A 21,146-nucleotide genomic window follows, 5' to 3' on the forward strand; every position below is an offset into this window, starting at 1 on the left:
TAACAGATAATGAAGACCTAGAGAAACCTATTTAATGATCAACCTTTTTAATGAAAAGTGACAGGTAATCAATATATTCCCGATTCACTTTCAATCTAATTCAGGATGAAAAAAGTCAAGCAGCAAACATTTAGACATTCAATTAAAACACTATAAATGACTGAAAACCTTGGTAAATGTCTGCTTCTTATTTGCATAAAGATAGTTAAGCCCCATCTATAAACATCCTGTGCATGCAAAACACAAATGCTTGACATAGAATAAAAGTAATTTATTGCACTGGTTAGGGCTGCATGATAAATTCATGCAATTGTTGTGTGAATTCTGCAACACTATGGTGATATATCTCACGACAATTCATACCTTTTTGATTAAGTGGTTAATTCGTAATGAATTTGTACAATCTCATTCATACCCTCCCTCCCTCCCCCAATAACTGATAGCTCCCCCCAATTTGCATAACTGTTTCTTGCTGAAGCGGTTCCAGAGCAATATATAAAAAATGACCACTGTAGAGACAGGTTTTGAAACATTTCAAAGCTTTAACACATTTGCTTCATGAAGCCTCGCTCTGCCCACCGCTAAATCCAAGAGCGTAATCATCTGTATAACAGGATAAAAGACTAATGCAGATGGCAAAAAATAAAATAAATCAAGATACAATATAAATAATCCCATTAAAAAAAAAGCCAAAAACTATGGAAGCCGCTTAGAATTGTAACACTAACATGACTCAGCAACAAATGTGTGAATAAAAGGTGTGTTTACAGTCCCAAAAAGTAAGCATAATCTCCTTCAGCTGTATGTGTGCACGTGTAATCTGAGTGAATTTGAAACTGGTGTGTAAATGCAGAGTATGATGGGATATGTAGTTCACATGAGTGACATAGAAACAAAACCATTTTGTTAGATAGATATTCAAATTTGTTTATCGTCATGTACAGTGTCATATACACAGGTCTAAATGTAAACAAACATTCTCAATTATGTGCATTATGCGCACACTGTAGACACAATGTCAAAACAGACTTTTATTTTGGATGCAATTAATCACAATTAATCTTTGCCCAGCACTAATTCGAAAATTGCAAATTATCCGTTCTTGCCATTTTTGTATCACCACACAAAGCAGCATAATGAACAAACCCTTCAAGCTTGACAGTGTACAATATCCCCATCTTCAAAGAAGAGACCACTGCCTTTGACATACTCCCAGGGAGCACGGCCCACATTTTTTTGCTGTCCACATCACGAACGCTCAAAACATAACTTGTTGCTCCCGGAAGTTGGTTCCATTGAATCAACAGTGATGATGGTGAAGGAGAGGATATTGACGTAATGTTGCATTCTGAAAAAGAAAGAGATCCCTCATTAAAGTCACATTCTAGTTAGAAGCAATAAAAGTAAACAGGTTCTTAATTACAAACTCATTGATTAAAAGCATATTGGTTTGAAGAATAGCATCAAAGTATTAAAAACTTAATAAATATTGGGGGGGGGGGGGGTGTCCCTAAATAGAGTGATTTTGACTGTGAAAGACTAGAAATATGCCATGAGAACTATTGCTAAATTTGTAATGTGTGATTTGAATAAATAAAACACACACACACACACAATGTACTTTCACTCATTCATAACATTTCTCTTCATGAAGATCTAAAATTTGACTGGACAAACACTTGGTCTCATTCAAATTGATGCATGCTGTGATTGTAAGAATGTTTTTACAAAAACATCAACTCATACCACACGTAAAGTATGCAATAATCATGTATGTTTGGGGACTTCTAAACAGGTTTAAATGACCCTACATTCAATGGGCTCTATGCACTGCTAGAGTTTTAAGTCCAACAATAAACTTCCGCTGAAAGCTTGATGTGACTACTTTCAATTTCACAAGGTTTTTACAGCTTCGATGTTGTATTGTAATTACAACACGTTCAGTTAAACAGACTTCATTCAGCATTCAACATTCAGCATTCATTTAGTTGTTCAAGCGTAAAACGAGATGAAAGATCATCATAACCACTAGCGCCATCAGTAGCAACAGGCTAGCGCAGAAATTCCCTTGTAAATACTGGGGTAAAATAAACTCATATTTTAAAGACATGGTGGGGGAACTGAAATTTAATGGAGCGCTTCTTGTCCAATCTGAGACCCACTTCATATCATCTAGGAATTGGAAAAAAAGAGAGCAGATTTTTTAAAGAAATCAGATTTTAAACATGACAATTTTGTAATGGAAAGACAGTTCACTGGATAGGGCGAAGCAGTGGCGCAGTAGGTAGTGCTGTTCTCCCTGCCTTCGTTTCCTCTGGGTGCTCCGGTTTCCCCCACAGTCCAAAGACATGCGGTACAGGTGAATTATACCTGTACCGCATTATATATACATTATATATACAGGTGAATAAAAATACAGGGTAGGCTAAATTGTCCGTAGGGTATGAGTGTGTGTGTGGATGTTTCCCAGAGATGGGTTGCGGCTGGAAGGGCGCCCGCTGCGTAAAAACTTGCTGGATAAGTTGGCGGTTCATTCCGCTGTGGCGACCCCGGATTAATAAAGGGACTAAGCCGACAAGAAAATAAATGAATAAATTCACTGGAAGCCCTTGGGCTGCCTGGCTGAAAATTAAGAGTCCCGGTGCATATAGCACATTGCTGGCTTTTGACCCCTGCCTGCCTGACCATTTTCTTAATAAATCCGGTGTTAGGATTCTGCCTTTTATTTGCAACAGTTATTTACAGGGTGAACGAAAATGTTAGACATTAAAAAGTAATAATAAAAAAATAAATAAAAAAAAAAGTGAATGTGACAGTTTATTTTATTTGTATTTTTTTAAACTTACCTTGTTTCAGGGTGCTCAGTGTCTACAATGAAAAAAAAAACACACAAACAAACACACTTAAAGAATTATTCATAGATATTCATACATACAGTTTATAAAGAATCATAAGTTTACCTGAGTTAGAGTCAGCAAAACAACACCTAGTGTCTCCAGCACCCTCATCTTGAAAATTGATGAAATTTTACAGGTCGTGGTTTGTAAGCGTGTCAAAAGGTGTTACAGCTCTTGAGCTAGAGAGCAGGAACATCTCAGCTTTTCATTAAAGAATAAAATATATATAATAAAATAAAACTTACCCTGTTGAAGAAAAGACACAATAGAACTTGACAGGACAAGCTTGCTCTACAAAAGGCAGAACAGCACAGCTTACCAAACACACCATAAACCAGCACAGCACTGAAAACTCAAAGTTGAATATATAGGGAGCAAATCAAGATGTTAACTACCAAAGAACAGGTGAACTGATTAACTAATAATGGTGGATAATAGGGTGGCACGGTGGCTCAGTGGTTAGCACTGTTGCCACACAGCAGGAATGTTGCTGGTTTAAACCCAGGGTGGGCCAGTTGGCATTTGTGTGGAGTCTGCATGTTCTCCCCATGTTGGTATGGGTTTCCTCCATGTGCTCTAGTTCCCTCATGGTCCAAACACATGTGCTATAGGGGAATTGGGTAAGCTAAGTTGTCTGTAGTGTTCAAAACCACATACTAAATGAGTAGGTACTCAATTGCAATAAGTACTTACTTAACGAGCACATACTCTACAAAAGAGTACGTACTCCACAGCCAAATCTCGTTGAGTATGGATTCAATCCACCATGTTTACGTTCTCTTCTTCTTCAATGTCCTTTTATTCTTTGGCAGCGTTACTGCCCTCTACTGTCTAGCTAACTCAGGTCCTTACCAATGAGTGTAAAAAATATCAAGTGGTGCTCGCTGCAGAGCCATTTGGGCGAGCTGAGCTCCAGCGAGGGGGAGCTTGAGCTCCACCTTTTTTGCACTTCTTCTACGAGTGATGTCACTGGGGGTAGGGTTAGGGGTGGGGTTGGCGTACGCATTAAAACAGCTTACAGGAGGAGGAGCGAGAGCTCATGCTCCCCCTCGCTGGAGCTCAGCTCTGCTCAAATGGCTCTGCAGCGAGCACCCTCTCAAAAATATGGACTACGAGACATCTCCTTTTCCCATTGAACACCTTGACGGGTACAGACTGTCGCAAAAAAACTGCTGAAATTGGAGCCTGTGCATGCGCAGAAGGACTGCCTGATGGAGCCAGAGGAGGAGCTGCGGAATCAAGCTTCCAATCAAAGCTTGTACATGAAATCAATCACGCCCCCCAAACTTCTCATTTGACCGCCCGTATCTATACTATAACAAAGGCTCGCTAATATAAATATAAGCACTTGCATTGAAAAACACACAATAATATGTACGATTTGTTAAAAAAAAATGTCTGATGTAAGCTGTTATAATTAAATAAAAGTGATATGTGTTGGCAGAAATAAACGATCTTTCATGCACTCTAGCTTAAGCCCTGCTCACACTGAGATTTCAGCCATGATTTTGTCATCTGGGACAAATTTGGGAAATCCTAAAAGATTGCTGAAATCCTAGGCTATAATCTGTGATCTTTGATTGTTGGTTTGACATGCTATGAATACATATTGAGTCATCATTTGAAACAATGTTTTTTCATTCACAGACTTTAATTCTTTCATAGGACTATGCACAAAAAGACTATTGCAGATTAATAATAATGCTACATACTGTTATAGAAAATACAATATATGGTTTAAAAATAAATTGGATAAATTAACCATTTATTTGATCTAGCTAAATAAACATTCTTGATTGAATCACCTAAAGATCTAGTTACAGAAATGGACTTCTGAAGATAAATACAAAACCTTCATTGCAATAAGTCGTTACAGCAGATTTCTATGGACAATCAATGCAATTTCGGGATTAAGACACATCACATAATATTTTTCAATCAGCATAAATGATTATTATATTTTACACTACAAAACTTCAATCATTCATTTGATTATGATATTTAAAATATATGATATTTGATTATAAAGAACAGAATCAGTCAAGAATTTTAAGTTAGATTATTTTCTGACAGCACAGTTTGATTTTGATGTTGGGTTCAGTATGAAATTTAAGATAGCGCATATGCTAGTTCACAGTAGGACGTGCATTTGTGTTGTACTTGTGTCTACATTGCTGTACAGTTGACCCTGCAGGCCTCAGTGAAGACACACACGGGTCTGGAATATTCGCTCTGGATTGCTCCATCTTTGGCAGACACGCTGACGCAGTACAGTGATGCCGGTTTCAGGTCAGTCACAGTAGCGGTCTCGGTCTTGTAGATGGACAGGATCTTCTCTGCGGGTGGAGACGGGGTGACTTCTGTGACGATGAGGGTGTAGGACTCGGCTCCTGAGATCTGAGACCACTCCACATGCAGGGACTGTCCCGCCACATGGACACCCTTCAGTTCGGGCGCCGGCAGTGTGTCTGTAGAGGACAGAAATGAGCAAAATTGTAATTCTGATTAATTACTTCCCCTATTTTGTTCCAGTCTCCCCAAGACTATTGCTCATCTTCATAATACAAATGAAGATATTTTCGATAAAAGCTGAGAGCTTCATCCCCCATTGACAGGAAGTCCAGAATAATATAAACATCCTCAAAATTCCATGTGACTTTAGTGGTTTAGTTGTCATGCTATGTGGCCATAATAATTATTTTGTAGGGGAAAAAAAAACAAAAATAACTACTTTATTCAACTATATTCTGACAAAAAACCTACGCTGGTGTCACGGTCACACAAAGAAGACAAAGATGGATAAATCTAAGGGTATTTATTTGTGCAATGCAACAAATGCTAAGAGATAAAGCAATGTAATGTAAAGTAATGTAGCAGAGGGAGAGCGATCTCAAACACAGTTCAAATGGCAAGTATCAGATCTTCAGACACCAACATAGCTTTAGTCACTTCCCTTAAGCAGGTGTTTGCATCCACAGGAGAAGAAGAGCATCCACGGAGGTATACAAGAGGGAGAGCTGATGAGGAGAACCATCTGACTTCAATTGGATAAATGAGGTGAGTCTTTATAGTGCATAGGTGATAGCGGGTGCAGGTGATCAGTAATCAGATGATAGTTCACAGGTGTGGTGTGTGGTGAATGGTGAGGGAGAGCAGTGACAGGAACAAGCTGAGGGTGTGACAGCTGGTTGGCTGGTCATGTTTTATGCTGGAAGTAGATGCCCTAGTAGCAAAGAATTCTGGCCCAGATTTGGCATAAAGCTGGCACAGCAGACATTCATCCGGCACTGGCATACAGCATGTGGGCCAAACATGGCCCGGGTTTGGCAGAGGTGGCACCGTCTTTAAGGCAGCACACAAGATTTGGGCCAGATGAAAAACGTAGTATTTGGCCCAGATTTAAAAATTTGATAAGTGGGCCATGTGAGTTTGCCCAGTCTTGACCCACATTTAAAATACACTAAAATCATTTTTGAGTAAAGAAAAAAAATTCTACCAATCAGGTCACTTTGAGAAAAAGCGTGCCCAGAGTGTGCCTAAAGCGCATCACTAAATATCACTAACCTAAAGGTTTATCACTTTCATTGCAATCGTGACACACCAACCTATCTGGCCCAGTTCAGGCCCAGTTATGAGTTATAAACTTGGCTGAGACTTGGCCCAGATATGGTCCGTGTTTGGCCCTTGTCTGGAAGCCAGATTTGGTCCAGTCATGTACCGTAATTCACTGCGGCATGTGGGCCAAGCAAAACCTGATTGTGTGGGCCAGAGCTGGGCCAGAGAAATTTTGCTATCTGGGTGGTTTTAGCTGGTCTCTCAGCCTGGTAAAGCCCAGAATACACTGAGCCGATGGTAAAAAAAATAGTGCTGACAAAAAACAACTGTGTTGTTAGCACATGTCTGGTCCAGTCTGGACCAAAACAAACTATTGAAATGTGATGAGTGTGTTCGGTGACTGCACAAGAAGTGAGTCTTTCATGGGTAGCAGCAGCTGTTTTTTTTATTCCACAAAGGGAACCAGAACAGCCTTTGCTGTCACACTCTGATTTGTTGCTGGTCAGGCCATGTCCACACATTCACAGATATTTTTATGAACTAAGTTTTCTCCTACTTTGTTTAAAAAAAATGTCTGTCTACAAGAAAATGCACAAATGCACTTTCACCAGAATGGACCACGCAACAGTTTGAGCTGGACTTTATTGTAGGGATGGTAAGAGAACAGTGGGATAAAGCTCTAGTAGCAAAGAATTCTGGCCCAGATTTGGCAAAAAGCTGGCACAGCAGGCATTCATCCGGCACTGGCATACAGCATTAAGGCGGCACACAAGATTTGGGCCAGATGAAAAACGTAGTATTTGGCCCAGATTTAAAAATTTGATAAGTGGGCCATGTGAGTTTGGCCAGTCTTGACCCACATTTAAAATACACTAAAATCATTTTTGAGTAAAGAAAAAAAATTCCACCAATCAGGTCACTTTGAGAAAAAGCGTGCCCATAGTGTGCCTAAAGCGCATCACTCCATGGGTTTATCAATTTCATTGCAATCGTGACACATCAACCTATCTGGCCCAGTTCAGGCCCAGTTATGAGTTATTAACTTGGCTGAGACTTGGCCCAGATATGATCCGTGTTTGGCCCTTGTCTGGAAGCCAGATTTGGTCCAGTCATGTACCGTAATTCACTGCGGCATGTGGGCCAAGCAAAACCTGATTGTGTGGGCCAGAGCTGGGCCAGAGAAATTCTGCTATGTGGGAGGGAAAGGGTAGTAAGCGGAAAAACAGTCAACAGATAGGTAGGTTGATCGGGTGTCCTACGATGATGCCCAGAAACTCAGAGTGGGGGTACCGTCGCTGTAATATTTTTGTAGAGTGATAGGAGCCCCGATTCAACCTAGGAGTGAAGAATGGGTTAAAGGATTGTTAATGGAAAGCGAGGAAATAGAGGGAAGGAGGGTGGGTTAACACCAAATGTATAATTAAGTATTTGCTAGAATTAAGTGCAATGTTTACAAGTCAATGCAAGCCTGAGAACAGAGGTGAATTACCATCCCATGGTGTGAACAATGCGTTCGCTGTAAACGTGCAAACTTGCCTTAATCGCATCTTCCGCATTTGGTGTGAACCTAGCTGTGTTGTTCAATCAAAAATAAGAAAACCACACACATACTGATGTCCTGAAGTGAAAACTCCAGTTGTAGTGTCCACATAAACACACTGTACCCAGAGTTTTGGGAATTCTTCACCCTGGACGAAGGTTTCAGAAAGATTTGATTTCAATCACCTGTGAACAGCCAAACCACGTAGAAAAGCAAAAAAGGTTTGTGTGTGGACAGAGACAGCCGATGCAGATTCAACATGCTGAATCAGACCAATTTGATTTGACCCAACAAGAGCACACCAAACAAATTAACCTGACAATTGCTCACTGATGACCTAACAGCCAGCAATTTGCTTGGTGCGTCCTCACCTTAAGACCAGCTTGACCGGCTACTGTAAGAAAGTGGTTTAAACCCCACAAAATTCAGCTAAGATACATATTAAGATTTATAATAATATACTATTATACACTGTGTATGAAATGTGCTTGCCTTGCCTATTAATGATGATCTTTATTAGTGCTTTCCAGCTATTAATTACAGTCAAATGAAACTTTGTATATATACACCAATATAAGAAAAGGCTATATTTACACAAAAATAAGGCAAATAGTCAGGCCAGGCGGCAAAACAACATAAAACAATAAACAAGGAAAAGGTCAAAAACACGGGCAGGCAAGACAAGGATAACGCTTAAGTAATACTCCAAACAGAAACAAGACTCAAAGTCTGTATGTGTATGCTTTTTAGATCTGATTACTCCATCATGAGCTTCCATATGTTTGTAATCAGGGTGAATCAGGAACTGGTGTGTCTGAGGTGCATGATGGGAGTTGAAGTTCAATAAAGTGGCATATGTGAAGTTCTCCAGCGATCTACACAGGCTAGATTGCTAGTGATCATGACACTCTGGACTGCTGTCTATGGAGGATGAGGGAGCTCTCAGATCTAATCTAAAATACCTTCATTTGTGTTCTGAAGGAGAACAAATGTCTCAGGGAATTGAGGAGACATGAGTGTGAAAAATGAATAAATAATATAATTTTAAAATGTGACGTCTTGTTTTTAAACCATACAAACATCAAAAATATCTGATTTAACTGCTCTTAATTATTGTGCAGAAATCTGTGAATAAATAGTCTGTAGATCTTACCGATCAGTTCTGCATTCATCCGTGCAAGCTGTAGATGCCTTCTTCGACGGTTTAAGGTTTGACCTGTAAAATATGTGCCTAAATAGGTAAAATAGTTTTGGTTTTGCACATTCAAGGTTAAATAAATAAACAGACAGACAGACAGACAGACAGACAGACAGACAGACAGACAGACAGACAGACAGACAGACAGACAGACAGACAGATAGATAGATAGATAGATAGATAGATAGATAGATAGATAGATAGATAGATAGATAGATAGATAGATAGATAGATAGATAGATAGATAGATAGATAGATAGATAGATCACCTGTGGTCGAGGAATTATTAGCTGTAAAAGTGACATTCATTGGCAGACAGGGTGCTGCAAAAAAAAATTTTTTATAGCAATAGTTCTGTACATTTAAGGTCTTGAAATGTTGTTAGTTCTTTGGAAGAGAAGATGCTTTTATATTTAATACAGTATATCTAGATTTAAAAGCTACCTTTAATAGCTTGGCATGACACATACTGATATTTTACCAAGTTTGTAATTATAAAAGTGTGACTGGTACCTGTAACTCCAGTAACAGTGTAAGACGGTGAGCTGATCCCAGCTGAGTTTTGTGCAAAGACCGTCACATTGTAAGAAGTGCTGCAGGGCACAGGAATCTCAAAGAAGTTAACATCTGTCCAGTAGGAGGACACGTCCATGCTGGTCTGTGGGTTTTGCTGGATGTAGCCGGTCACTCGCACAAGGTATGTAACGTTTGGACAGTCCACAAAGTTCCAGTAGACCCTGATTAGAGTGGCATTGTCCATTAGATGAGTCCTCACTCTCATGCTACTCGGAGGACAAGGCACTGCAGGAAACATCAGCACATGGTTCATTATTAATATGGACCCGTTTACACTTGGTATTAAGATGCATTTTCATTGATATGATATTAAGTGGACCATGCTAAGTACAGGTGTGAATGGGGTGTGAAACATTTAGAGTTTGTCCACTTTCAACAAACTTCCGGAGTGTGAACGCAGAAGTGGTAAAATGTGTTCAAACAGCCACTAATTGGGGTGATCAATAATTGCATGTCTAGTGTTTGACTATCGTTGCGTTCAAATTTACATACTTCCGTAGTATATAGTACATTAAAAACGTATGAGAGCTAGTATGTCTGAATTCATTACATTCGACAAGCGATATGCGAGAAAGCTGTGGTAGTGAAATGAGAGAAATGTAGAAGCAAACTCAGGTAAGAAACGAAGTTGACATGACACAAAACCAGCAGAGCTTTTGTTATGCCACAGTACACCACTTCCGGTTCTTCTGCTTGTGATTCCATGGAGAAGAAGCAGCGTTGTTTTATCAAACTAAATACATTTTAGGTATTTAGTACCCTCTTCCTATATTATCTCCAAATTAGTCTAATCCAGGGCTAAATTTGTGCCGGAACAAGCCAGATCCGGCACCTCTGAAATCTGATCTCTCTCCTAGGCTGGTTGGCTGGTTTTGGCTGGTCAACCAGGCTGGTTTTAGAGGGGTTTTGGCCATTTGGCTGGAAAATGACCAGCTAAATCCAGCTAAAACCAGCTTGACCAGCCTGGTTTAAGCTGGACATAGCTGGTTTTGGCTGGGCTCCCAGCCTGGCTAGGCTGGTAAAGCTGGTTTTAGCTGGTCATCTCCCAGCCTGACCAGCTAAGACCAGGCTGGAAATGGCTGGAAACCAGCCTGGAAATGGCCAAAACCCCTCTAAAACCAGCCTGGCCGACCAGCTAAAACCAGCCAACCAGCCTAGGCTGGTTTAAGCTGGATTTTTCAGCAGGGAAAGCTTTGCTAAGGCCCCCCAGAAGTCTAGGACTGGCACTGTGTAAAGTTATAAAGCATTTGTAGTTGTATACCTGCTCCCTTCTGGATTGAAGCAGTCTGGGAGCTGTTACAGGTTCCATCTGAAGACAGCGCCGTGAAGTTGTAGAGCATCCCACATGTCAGTCCGGAAATGCTACAGGAAGTGTTAGTGGTATTGCAGCAAATTGTGTGCCCATCTAGGGTTTTGGCCCATGAGAAGTACTGTAGAGACCCTTGGCTCTTTCCCCAGGAGAGCGTGGCAGTCCTGGTGTCACACTGCACTGCCACAGTCAAATTCGGTGGCGCACAAGGCACTAAGTAGACAAGAAGAAATACACTGAGTAGGAGATTTTACATGAAGACGCAAAATTATTTTTGCTGCTTGTTCATCATGACAAAAATGTTTAATATAATTATACTCATCCACTTAAATCTGTAAAAAAAGAAATGTAATTGATTATTGTGCTGGGCAACATGGATGAATTGTGTTGATGTATCTGGTTGGTGGATGTGTTGTTCCTAGCATGCTTTTGTGTGGGATTGCATTAAGAAAGAAACCTTAGGGGTTTTAATCTAAGAGAAAGACATGTTAGAGTTCAATCTAAAGATATGGGCTGTTTCCAACGAGAGGTACATTTCAATAAATTTCAAATCACTGGAGAACTACACATGTGCCACTGACATGAACTACAATACCCAGAATGCAGTCATCACTCCTGCCACAGCTGACAATCATTCAGACACTGACACACACAGCTGAAGCTTATTATCTAGACTATTTAAACCACTAACTTTCTCACACACTTTGCTGAGTCCTGTTTGTTGTTAACCTGTAGCATTACAAAGCGTTAATCCTGTCTAGTGTTTCTGCATTTAGATCCTTGCCTTGTTTTCCCGTTATTGATTCTTTGCCACCTGAACTGATCATTTGCTTGTTTATGAACTCGGATTACTTTCATGCTCCTGTTTGCTACCTGCTTGAACGTTGCCTGCCTGACTACTCCTACTGCACGTAGATCCTCAACTCCGCTGTCCAGTGTTAAGAGTGCAGTACTGTACACATTTAAATCCACTGTCACTGATTTTGGCTTAGTCCCTGGTTTATTTATTTTTTGTCTACAGCACAATGAACCACCAATTACTCTGGATTATGCTTTTATGAGACAAAATCTCTTTCAGCTGGTGGTGGAAAACATCAAACTGCAAACTGGCCCAGCCAGGACTCGAACCAGCGACCTTCTTAGTGGTTTAACAAATCAACATTTTTTTTTTAAATCTTGACTTTAAACTGGTATGTGGTCTTACCAGTATGGAAGTTGACCTGCTGACTGGCCGGGCTGGTGCAGTTGTTATCAGAAGCAGTTATGCTGACATTGTAAACCTGTCCGCAGTGCAGGTGAGGCAGGGTGCAGTTGTTTGTGGTGCTTTTGCAGGTCAGCACATCTCCGTCACTACTGCTGGCCGTGAGCAAGTATGACTGGGCAACCAGAGATGGTGACCACGATGCCATCATGCCATTTGAGTCGCACATGGAATTAAGTACTACATTTTGAGGAACACATGGTGCTGGAAGAGAGTTAAACAGAGAGGTTATACCATAGGTGCATCACAATGATCTGAAATCCCATACGCCATTGCGTTGCATACCTGTGCTCATTTCGAAAGGTGGGCTTCGCAAGCTGCTGCATTTGTCAGAGGACGCAGAGACAATAATAGTGTAGTGCATTCCACACCTGGCTCCAATGAGGTCGCAGGACGTGCTTGTGCTGTTGCACATCAAAATGCTATGGTCATTTCCTTCAGCCGAGGCCACATACAATGAGGATCTGTCATTCAGCTGCCAGCTAACAGTAATGTGGCTACTGTAACAGTCAGTGTGTGCAGTGATGGAGGTGAGAGAGCATGGAGCTGGAAAAAAAAATGACAGGGATCAGTGACCGGTGGCTTTAAAGCTCTCAGAGTTTAACTGATGGGTGGTTCATTTAAGTGTGTTCGCACCTGTCTGAATCTGAAAGCTTGTGCCAGGGCCGCTCTGACAGAATGAATTCAGAGCAGTGACGTAGAAGGTGTACGTTCCTCCACATTGCAGGCCAGGAACATTGCAGTTCAGAGCTGAAGCTGAGCAGCTGGAGTTAGCGCCTTGCTTTTCCACAGCCAGTACAGAATAAGACAAAGCCCCCTTTGCTTTTAACCATGTCACCCAGACTGAGTTGGTAATGCAGTCCAGGTTTCCTGCCTCTCCTTGAGGCACACAAGGAGCTAAAACACGCAAATACAAGCTGTTAACTTCCTCATGGGTGTAAGATAATAATCATAATCCAGTGTAATGTGAAAAGCTGTAACAAGCTATGCCATCCACACCCAACTTTAGTAGATTTCTCGTATTTGTGTGTAGTTACCTGAGGTGACATTAACAGCTGTGCTGGGCTGGCTCTCACAGTCTCCTCTAACCGATGTCACAGTGACAGAATAAGACTCTCCGCATGGCAAGCCAAAGATTGAGCAGGTGGTGCTGGTGGAATTACAGGACAGGAACGTTCCTTCACTGCTTACTGCCTTCACGCGAAAAGATTGTGCATCTGGATTGGCTGACCATGAGATGGCTATAGAGCCAGCAGAGCAGTTCACCACCACATTTACAGCCTGAGGAGGACAGGGTGCTAAAACAGAAAGAGACATTTCAGCCATCTTTAAAATTAAGTGTAGGGTCCTGAGGGGTAGGCAGTTTACATCTGGGGTATTTTTGACTGCATTACATACACTCAGAAGTAAAGGTACAAGAGCTGTCACAGGAGTGGTACCTATTTAAAAGGTAAATATTTGAAACTTAAAGGGTCCTTACTAATACCCCAAGGGTACATATTAGTGCCTAAAAAGTAAAAAAGTGCACCTCTCGAAATGTTTAGTTTGAATACTTCCATAGTACATTAAAAACAGTACGCGAGATAGTACGTCCGCATTCATAGTACTCAAAAACCGATAATCAAGAAGTACCTGGATGACCTACTACTTCCGGCGAGATTCTAAAGTGTGTATTTGATGGATGATATGTTATCCTATGATGCTACACAAGAGAATTCATGAATTTGTGAAGCGATGAAACTGGTGTGTTGAGTTAAGTAATGCTTAAAGCTGTGGTAGTAAAATGAGCATAATGTTGAAGCAAACTCTGATAGGAAACAAGGTTGACGTGGCACAAAAACAGCAGAGCTTTCAATGCAGAGTATTCAATGTTTAGTTACTAATATATACCTTTGACGTACCAATATATGCACTTTAAGTACAAATATGTACCTTTTGAAAAGGTACCACGCCAGTGACAGCTCTTGTACCTTTATTTTTGAGAGTGAACCATGTCCCGGGTACGTTTTAGTACCACTTCAAGTGAGGTTCCAAGCAAGCAATACTGTTACCAAAAGATGATGTATAAAACTGCTGATCATCGACTGCTCTCAGAATAGCATCACTACCAACATCATTAGATTTGTGACACAAGACACTAAACCCACTATATTTAAATAGTCAGCAGCCCCTGCTCAAGAATTCCATCATTGTACCACCCGTTGCCTCTGTGTTAATGGTTGGTTTGTGCCACATGTTGCGTTTATGAGGATGTCACAGCAGTAGAAGTGGCACAACTACACCTTTTAAGAGGTAATCCACTGGTTTGGTGTGATTTGACCATGTTAGACATGTTCCTGAATCCACATTCAACCCCAACCCTAATTATCCAATCAGATTTAAGGGATAAGTTCACAGTTTATATTAAGTTTAGTCTTACTTAAGATTGCATGCTTCTACATCACTCTTATCCAACTATTAATCCCCTCTGATTTTTGGGAATAATTTACAGTTCAGTTAGGTTTAGGAGTAGGGATTAGATGTGGATTATATTTTAAAACAGGAATGATGTTGCAGGACCCGAATAGATTATTAATCCAGGATCACATCCTTGGCAAAATCACACTCACTAAACTGCAGTGCTAATGCAAACAAACCAAACCACACTGAACCATACCTTACCATACTATGCATTGGAAACGTAGTTTAAGTGGTTGTTGCCATGTGGCTACCATTCTAACAAAGAGATTGTTTAAAATGCTACAGTTGTTCCATCTGGGGTTTCCAACCTGCTCCTAGAGCAGGGGTCACCAATCTTAATCCTGGAGGGCCGGTGTCCCTGCAGGGTTTAGCTCCAACTTGCCTCAACACACCTGCCTGGATGTTTCTAGTATACCTAGCAAGACCTTGATTAGCTTGTTCAGGTGTGTTTGATTAGGGTTGGAGCTAAAATCTGCAGGACACCGGCCCTGCAGGAACACGTTTGGTGAGCACTGTCCTAGAGAGTTACCTTCTTGCAGACATTTGTCACCCTGCTCCTGCGCTCCTGATTGTAATTTTTCAAGCACATGTTTCGAGACCCGAATTTACTCCCAAGCAAGGAGTTTAAACAAGTAATGGAGTAAAATGTACAAGAATGAAGACCCCTCCCTGCTGAAAAATCCAGCTTGAACCAGCCTAGGCTGGTTGGCTGGTTTTAGCTGGCCGACCAGGCTGGTTTAAGAGGGGTTTTGGCCATTTCCAGCCTAGTCTTAGCTGGTCAGGCTGGAAAATGACCAGCTAAATCCAGCTAAAACCAGCTTGGTTTAAGCTGGACATAGATGGTTTTGGCTGGGCTCCCAGCCTGGCTAGGCTGGTCAAGCTGGTTTAAGCTGGTCATCTCCCAGCCTGGCTAGGCTGGTCAAGCTGGTTTTAGCTGGTCATCTCCCAGCCTGACCAGCTAATACCAGGCTGGAAATGGCTGGAAACCAGCCTGGAAATGGCCAAAACCCCTCTAAAACCAGCCTGGTAGACCAGCCAAAACCAGCCTAGGCTTGTTTAAGCTGTTTTTTTCAGTAGGGCTGGTTTAGACTTTTTAAAAACACAACCTTAAAATAACACAGTTTTTGCAAATGCAAAACAAAATGAATGTTTACCACTTACCAGTAGTCAGTTGTGTGAACAAACTATATTCACTGCTGCACGCTTGATCCATGGAAAGCACAGAGATATTGTATGTCTGTCCACAGCTCAGGTGCTCCAGGTTACAGTGCGTCACATTGCTGTTGCAGGAGGCTCTTTGGGCTCCATCTACTGTGATGCCCGCAGCCTGGTAGGACAGCGCCCCACTGGCACTTTGCCAAGTTACAGCGGCCGAGTTAGACAGGCACATAAGAGATGCTTGCACACTGGTAGGTGGACATGGAACTGAGGGATAGGAGCCAATCATGAATTAGCCTTGTCAATAATCTGTGCATGTTCATCCCAAAACTTTATAAAACATCACATTGTTAAAAAAAATCATCTAACCTGATTGTAACTGTGCAAGGGCATTTTGACTGTCACACTGACTATCCTGGGCAGTGACTGTGAGGTTGTAGGTTTGGCCACAATGGAGGCTGGGTAATCTGCAGCTGGTGGTGGGACTGGTACAATGCTTTTGGTCCCCATCTGAACTTGATGCGAAGACCAGGTACGAAGCAACGAGCTCCCCTTGTTCCCAAGACACTATTCCAGTGTGGCTGCTGCACTCCATTTGACCGATGACTTTCTGTGGCTTACATGGAACTGCTCAGAGACAAATGTTATGGGATAGACAAGCAGGAATTAGCTTGTTTTATTGGGTATTCAAGTAAATATCAGTAAATTATTTGCAATCAGTCATCCCACCTGTGTCCAGACTTATGCTATTACTCTGTACGCTGGTGCAGACATTATCAGAGGCCGACACACTGATGCTGTAAGTGAGTCCGCACAGAAGATCAGTCAATTTACAAGTGGTTCCACTGCTGTTACAGGATGATGCAAAGCCCCCTTTGCCCTGAGCGACAGCGTTGTAAGACAAAGCTCCCAGGCTAGGCTGCCAGGACACATCAACCATACCAGATCCACAGCTCAGGTTTGCATGAATTTGACTGGGAACACATGGCACTGTGGAAAAATGGAAGATTATGCCTAGGATTGTATTCTGAAATTGCCTTTGAGAGTTTGCAGTTGTATTGTGCAGTTGCCCACCTGAATGCAGTGTTGTGACTGCACTCTTGGACACATTACAGTGATGACCAAGGGCAAGCACACTGATGTTGTAAACGGAGCCACATTGAAGATTAGGCATAACACAGGAAGTGTTTGTGCTGTTGCATCCATTTGTTAGGCCATTTGCACTAATAGCATGCACCTCATAGGATTCTGCTCCCATAGCTGGACTCCACTGCACATTGGCAGAACTTAAAGAGCAGAGCATATTTGAAAGCACATTCTGGGGTGGACAGGGTACTGTTCACAGGGAGAGAGGAAAAGAGAGAGCGAGAGAATAAAGCATGTTAAAGAGCCATTGTTAAGAAAATGTTTAAATTATTTCAATAGATTACTATTTTTTTTTTGGAAAAACAAAGTAAAGAACATCATATGCCTGCATTCCTGTGAATTTGCTTTTAAAAAAGTAGGTTTACGAAGTGGAAGCGACATGTGCTCCTGCTGCACCAGAACACAGCAGCACGTGTGGTCTTCAATGAACCTAAAAGAGCACATGTCACTCCGTTGCTCATCCGTTTGCACTGGCTGCCAGTTGCTGCTCGCATCAAATTCAAAGCTCTGATGTTTGCCTACAAAGTGACTTCTGGCCTTGCTCCTTCTTATCTGCTCTCACTTCTGCAGATGTATGTGCTCTCCAGAAACTTGCGTTCTGTGAATGAACATCGCTTCGTGGTTCCATCCCAAAGAGGGAAGAAATCACTTTCGCGAACGCTCTCGTTCAATCTGCCCAGTTGGTGGAATGAACCCCCTAACTGCATCAGAACAGCAGAGTCACTCGCTGTTTTCAAGAAACGACTAAAAACTCAACGTTTTAGTCTCCACTTCACTTCCTAATCTGCAATTGCCTCTGGATATACCACTAACTGTACTCCAAAAAAAAAAAAATACTAATACTTTCCTTCTTAGACTTTACAGACCTGAAACTTGCCTATAGCACTTATTCATTGTTGCTCTTATAGTTGTGTAAATTGCTTCCTTGTCCTCATTTGTAAGTCGCTTTGGATAAAAGCATCCGCTAAATGACTAAATGTTAATGTAAAATGTAAATGTGGAAGTTGCATTAAGTAATTTTCTTTTTCCTACCTGACGGCACTGCCAGAGGTGTGCCAGGTCTGCTTAGACAATGTCCATCATATGATACCATGGTAACATTGTATGTTTGTCCACAAGTCAGATTGCTCAATTTACAGTTAGTAGAGTTGCTAGAGCAGGTGGAAAGCAGCCCCTGTGTTGTTCTGGCATTAGCAGTGTATGAAACTGAACCAATGGTGGGTTTCCATTGCAGCAGTACAGAGTCAGTGTAGCAGTCAAGCTGTGTAACAGTAACTACTGGGGCACAGGGAACTTAAGAAGACAAAAACATATAATCTGTTATACAAAACACAGTGTTAAAACAAAATAGAAAAAGCAAAATATGATAAACTATTATTTTATCTAGAAAAGGGGTGTCTAAAGCTGTTCTAAAGAGCTAATGCCCTGCAAACTTTAGCTTCAACCAACATACTTGGTATATTCTGGCTCAAGCCCAAATGCCACACTTCATGCACACATGACTTAAAATGGCCACTAAGTCCACAAGACTATAGGATGTCATCACAGCTAATCAATTCAGTTACTTCTGAGACAATACCGAGACTGCTCTGCAACTGACTTTTCACAGTCAAAGCAATTTAGATATAAACTGTCTATCTAAACTAAACTAAATCTCCAATGGACAGGTCCCTTTCAAATGGGTGGGGTTTGAGCTCTAAGTGGGCTGTACAAATGTCCTGGGGCTTTTGATTGTTTGATTGATTGATTGATTGATTGATTGATTTAATGTCTTGTACACACAATAAACCTGTAAACCTATCCCTTACAGTAACCCAGCATTTCTCAGTCCTGATTCATGTAAAGTAACATCTACACATACCCTACCGACACCCAATCTGAACCTATCCCCTACAGTTAAGTGCAAGGTATCACAAAAATGACACCATGTTGTTCACATTTTCAGTAGCCACAATTGCAAACTCTTCTAGTCTTAACCTAACGTCCATTTCCAAAGTCCCTCCTACATGTGGCTTTTGTCTCTCCCATTTGCAGATCTCCCAATCAAACTTTGGCCTAAGTCTCCCCACTTAGAGATCTTCCAACCAAACATGTGGCTTAAGTCCCTCCCATTGGAGATATTTCAAACTACTTGTAGTGTAATTCTCTTCCTCTTGGAGATCTCCCAACCTACTTGTGGTGTAAGCCTCTCTCACAATGAGATCTTCCATTGTATAGGTAGCATAAGTCCCTCCCACTTGGAAATCTCCCTACCTACACATGACTTATTTCCCTCCCACTTGGGGACCTTCCAATCTATTTGTGGAGTAAGTACCTCCCACTTGAAGATCTCCCAACCTAATTGTGGGGTAAATCTCTCCCACTTGGAGATCTTCCATTCTATATGTAGCATAAGTCCCTCTGACATGGAGGTCTCCCAAATTATTTGTGGTGTAAGTCTCTCTCACATGGAGATCTTCCATTCTATAGGTAGCATAAGTCTCACCCTTAAGGAGATCTCCAAACCTATATGTGGATTATGTCACTCCCACTTGGAGATCTCCCAACCTATCTTAGGTGTAAGTCTCTCTCACTTGGAGATCTTTCTACCTACATGTGGTGTAAGTCCCTCCCATTGGAGATCTTCCAAACTAGTTGTAGTGTAATTCTCTCTCATTTGGAGAGCTCACAACCTAATTGTGTTGTAAGTCTCTCCCACTTGGAGGTCTCTCTACCTACACGGGGCTTATGTCTCTCCCACTTGGAGGCCTTCTAATCTATTTGTGGCTTAAGTACCTTTCACTTGGACAACTTTCGAACTACTTGTGGAGTAAGCCTCTCTCACATGGAGACCTGCTAACCTACTTGTAGTAAAGGTACCACACATAAGGAGATCTCCCGACCTACTTTTGGCATAAGTACCTCCCTCTTGGAGCTCTTTGGGTTGCAGGGCTATATACTTGGTCAAAGCAGCATTACATCATTAAAGAATGCCACTTAGTATTGGACCTCAAATGAGTCAGAAAACCTTGAATAGCTCATTTAGATGTGTTTAATTTAAGCTTGTTCTAAAATTTACAGGGCAGTGATCCTCCAGTAACAAGTTTGGACACACCTGATCAAGAACAACAAACCAAACCATTACCATACCTGTTCGGAAGCGTTCCGTCTGACTGGGCAAGCTGGAGCATTGATCTCCAACAGCAATCACCTGAACAGTGTAATTATCTCCACAGATCAGATCACTAAGAATGCAGTGTGTATCAGGTCCAGAGCTATCACAGGATATGAAATTGAATGTAGTGCTCCAGGCGTACACAGTGTAGTACATCGCCCCCATGCTTGCATTCCAGGACACATGAGCTTCCGCAGTTGCACAGTCCATCACCACAGACACACCTGTAGGAACACAGGGTACTAGAGAGAGAAAAATAGAGAAAGTTAGGTAAATTCACAAAAAAATAGCTATTGATAGCATAACATTTATACCTTGAAATGCAGATGAAGGTCATAGTAACCATTTTTTTAAACCACACACACATTAGGGTCACTGCACCAATGGATTCCAGTTCTACACTTGCCAGTTTTTGATTGTCAATAGGATCTGACATGGGAGGCAAGTTCTCTAACAATTACACTAAAAACCAAAGCCTCTGGTTTCTGTCTCCAATGTGCTTTTATATATCAGAGTAGTAACGTCGGACATAAAAGGTGCAAATTCTGATGGTCAAAAGATGTCCATGCAGTTCTTAAGCAGTGATATATGATATGATTTCATGACCTGGTAAATCCTGAAGCAATCACGCTGATAATAAAGCAAGGATGTTTGAAGGAGGACTGGACAACTTTAGTTAGATCATCAGAATAGCTTAATCAAACACACACACCTCAAAAATTCAAGACTACTGGAATGACTAGAAGCTTGTGAATCACTTGGCTCATAAGTTCCTCTTACATGGTACAAGCCTTGCTCGTGTGATCATCAACATTTCCACAAGACTTCTCTCGATGGGATAAATTATGTACAAGTTTGTTTGACAGCAAAAATCACACCGCATATGTTCAGC

General features: G+C 41.4%; 1 protein-coding gene and 1 long non-coding RNA gene across 4 annotated transcripts in view; both read right to left on the reverse strand.

Moving 5' to 3' along the window:
* Positions 1–901: 901 nt before the first annotated feature.
* On the reverse strand, positions 902–3,693 carry LOC147838131 (uncharacterized). Of its 3 annotated transcripts, none has more exons than XR_015523010.1 (5): positions 3,591–3,693; positions 3,143–3,188; positions 2,961–3,076; positions 2,847–2,868; positions 902–1,348 (listed from the first exon to the last, which is right to left on the reverse strand). It is a non-coding gene; the product is annotated as an uncharacterized LOC147838131 (long non-coding RNA). The 3 variants fall into 3 exon arrangements; XR_015523011.1 differs by lacking the exon at positions 3,591–3,693 and adding an exon at positions 3,293–3,485; XR_015523009.1 differs by lacking the exon at positions 3,591–3,693 and having other exon boundaries at positions 3,143–3,238.
* A 952-nt stretch (positions 3,694–4,645) lies between these two features.
* fndc7b (fibronectin type III domain containing 7b) overlaps positions 4,646–21,146 on the reverse strand; it is a 61,829-nt gene continuing 45,328 nt past the window's right edge. Inside the window, exons 43-57 of the mRNA XM_087306270.1 lie at positions 20,230–20,496; positions 18,133–18,393; positions 17,029–17,289; positions 16,684–16,944; positions 16,324–16,581; positions 15,958–16,221; positions 13,374–13,634; positions 12,973–13,233; positions 12,622–12,882; positions 12,280–12,540; positions 11,028–11,288; positions 9,704–9,991; positions 9,460–9,513; positions 9,146–9,208; positions 4,646–5,365 (exon numbers count right to left, since the gene is read on the reverse strand). Coding sequence (XP_087162396.1) covers positions 5,064–5,365; positions 9,146–9,208; positions 9,460–9,513; positions 9,704–9,991; positions 11,028–11,288; positions 12,280–12,540; positions 12,622–12,882; positions 12,973–13,233; positions 13,374–13,634; positions 15,958–16,221; positions 16,324–16,581; positions 16,684–16,944; positions 17,029–17,289; positions 18,133–18,393; positions 20,230–20,496 — 3,584 coding nt within the window. The 3' untranslated portion in view covers positions 4,646–5,063. The remainder of the gene's footprint in view (positions 5,366–9,145; positions 9,209–9,459; positions 9,514–9,703; positions 9,992–11,027; positions 11,289–12,279; positions 12,541–12,621; positions 12,883–12,972; positions 13,234–13,373; positions 13,635–15,957; positions 16,222–16,323; positions 16,582–16,683; positions 16,945–17,028; positions 17,290–18,132; positions 18,394–20,229; positions 20,497–21,146) is intronic.

This window comes from Danio rerio, chromosome 23, assembly GCF_052040795.2.
Source record: "Danio rerio strain M-AB ecotype USA chromosome 23, GRCz13ab, whole genome shotgun sequence".
NCBI classification, from domain to species: Eukaryota; Metazoa; Chordata; class Actinopteri; order Cypriniformes; family Danionidae; genus Danio; species Danio rerio.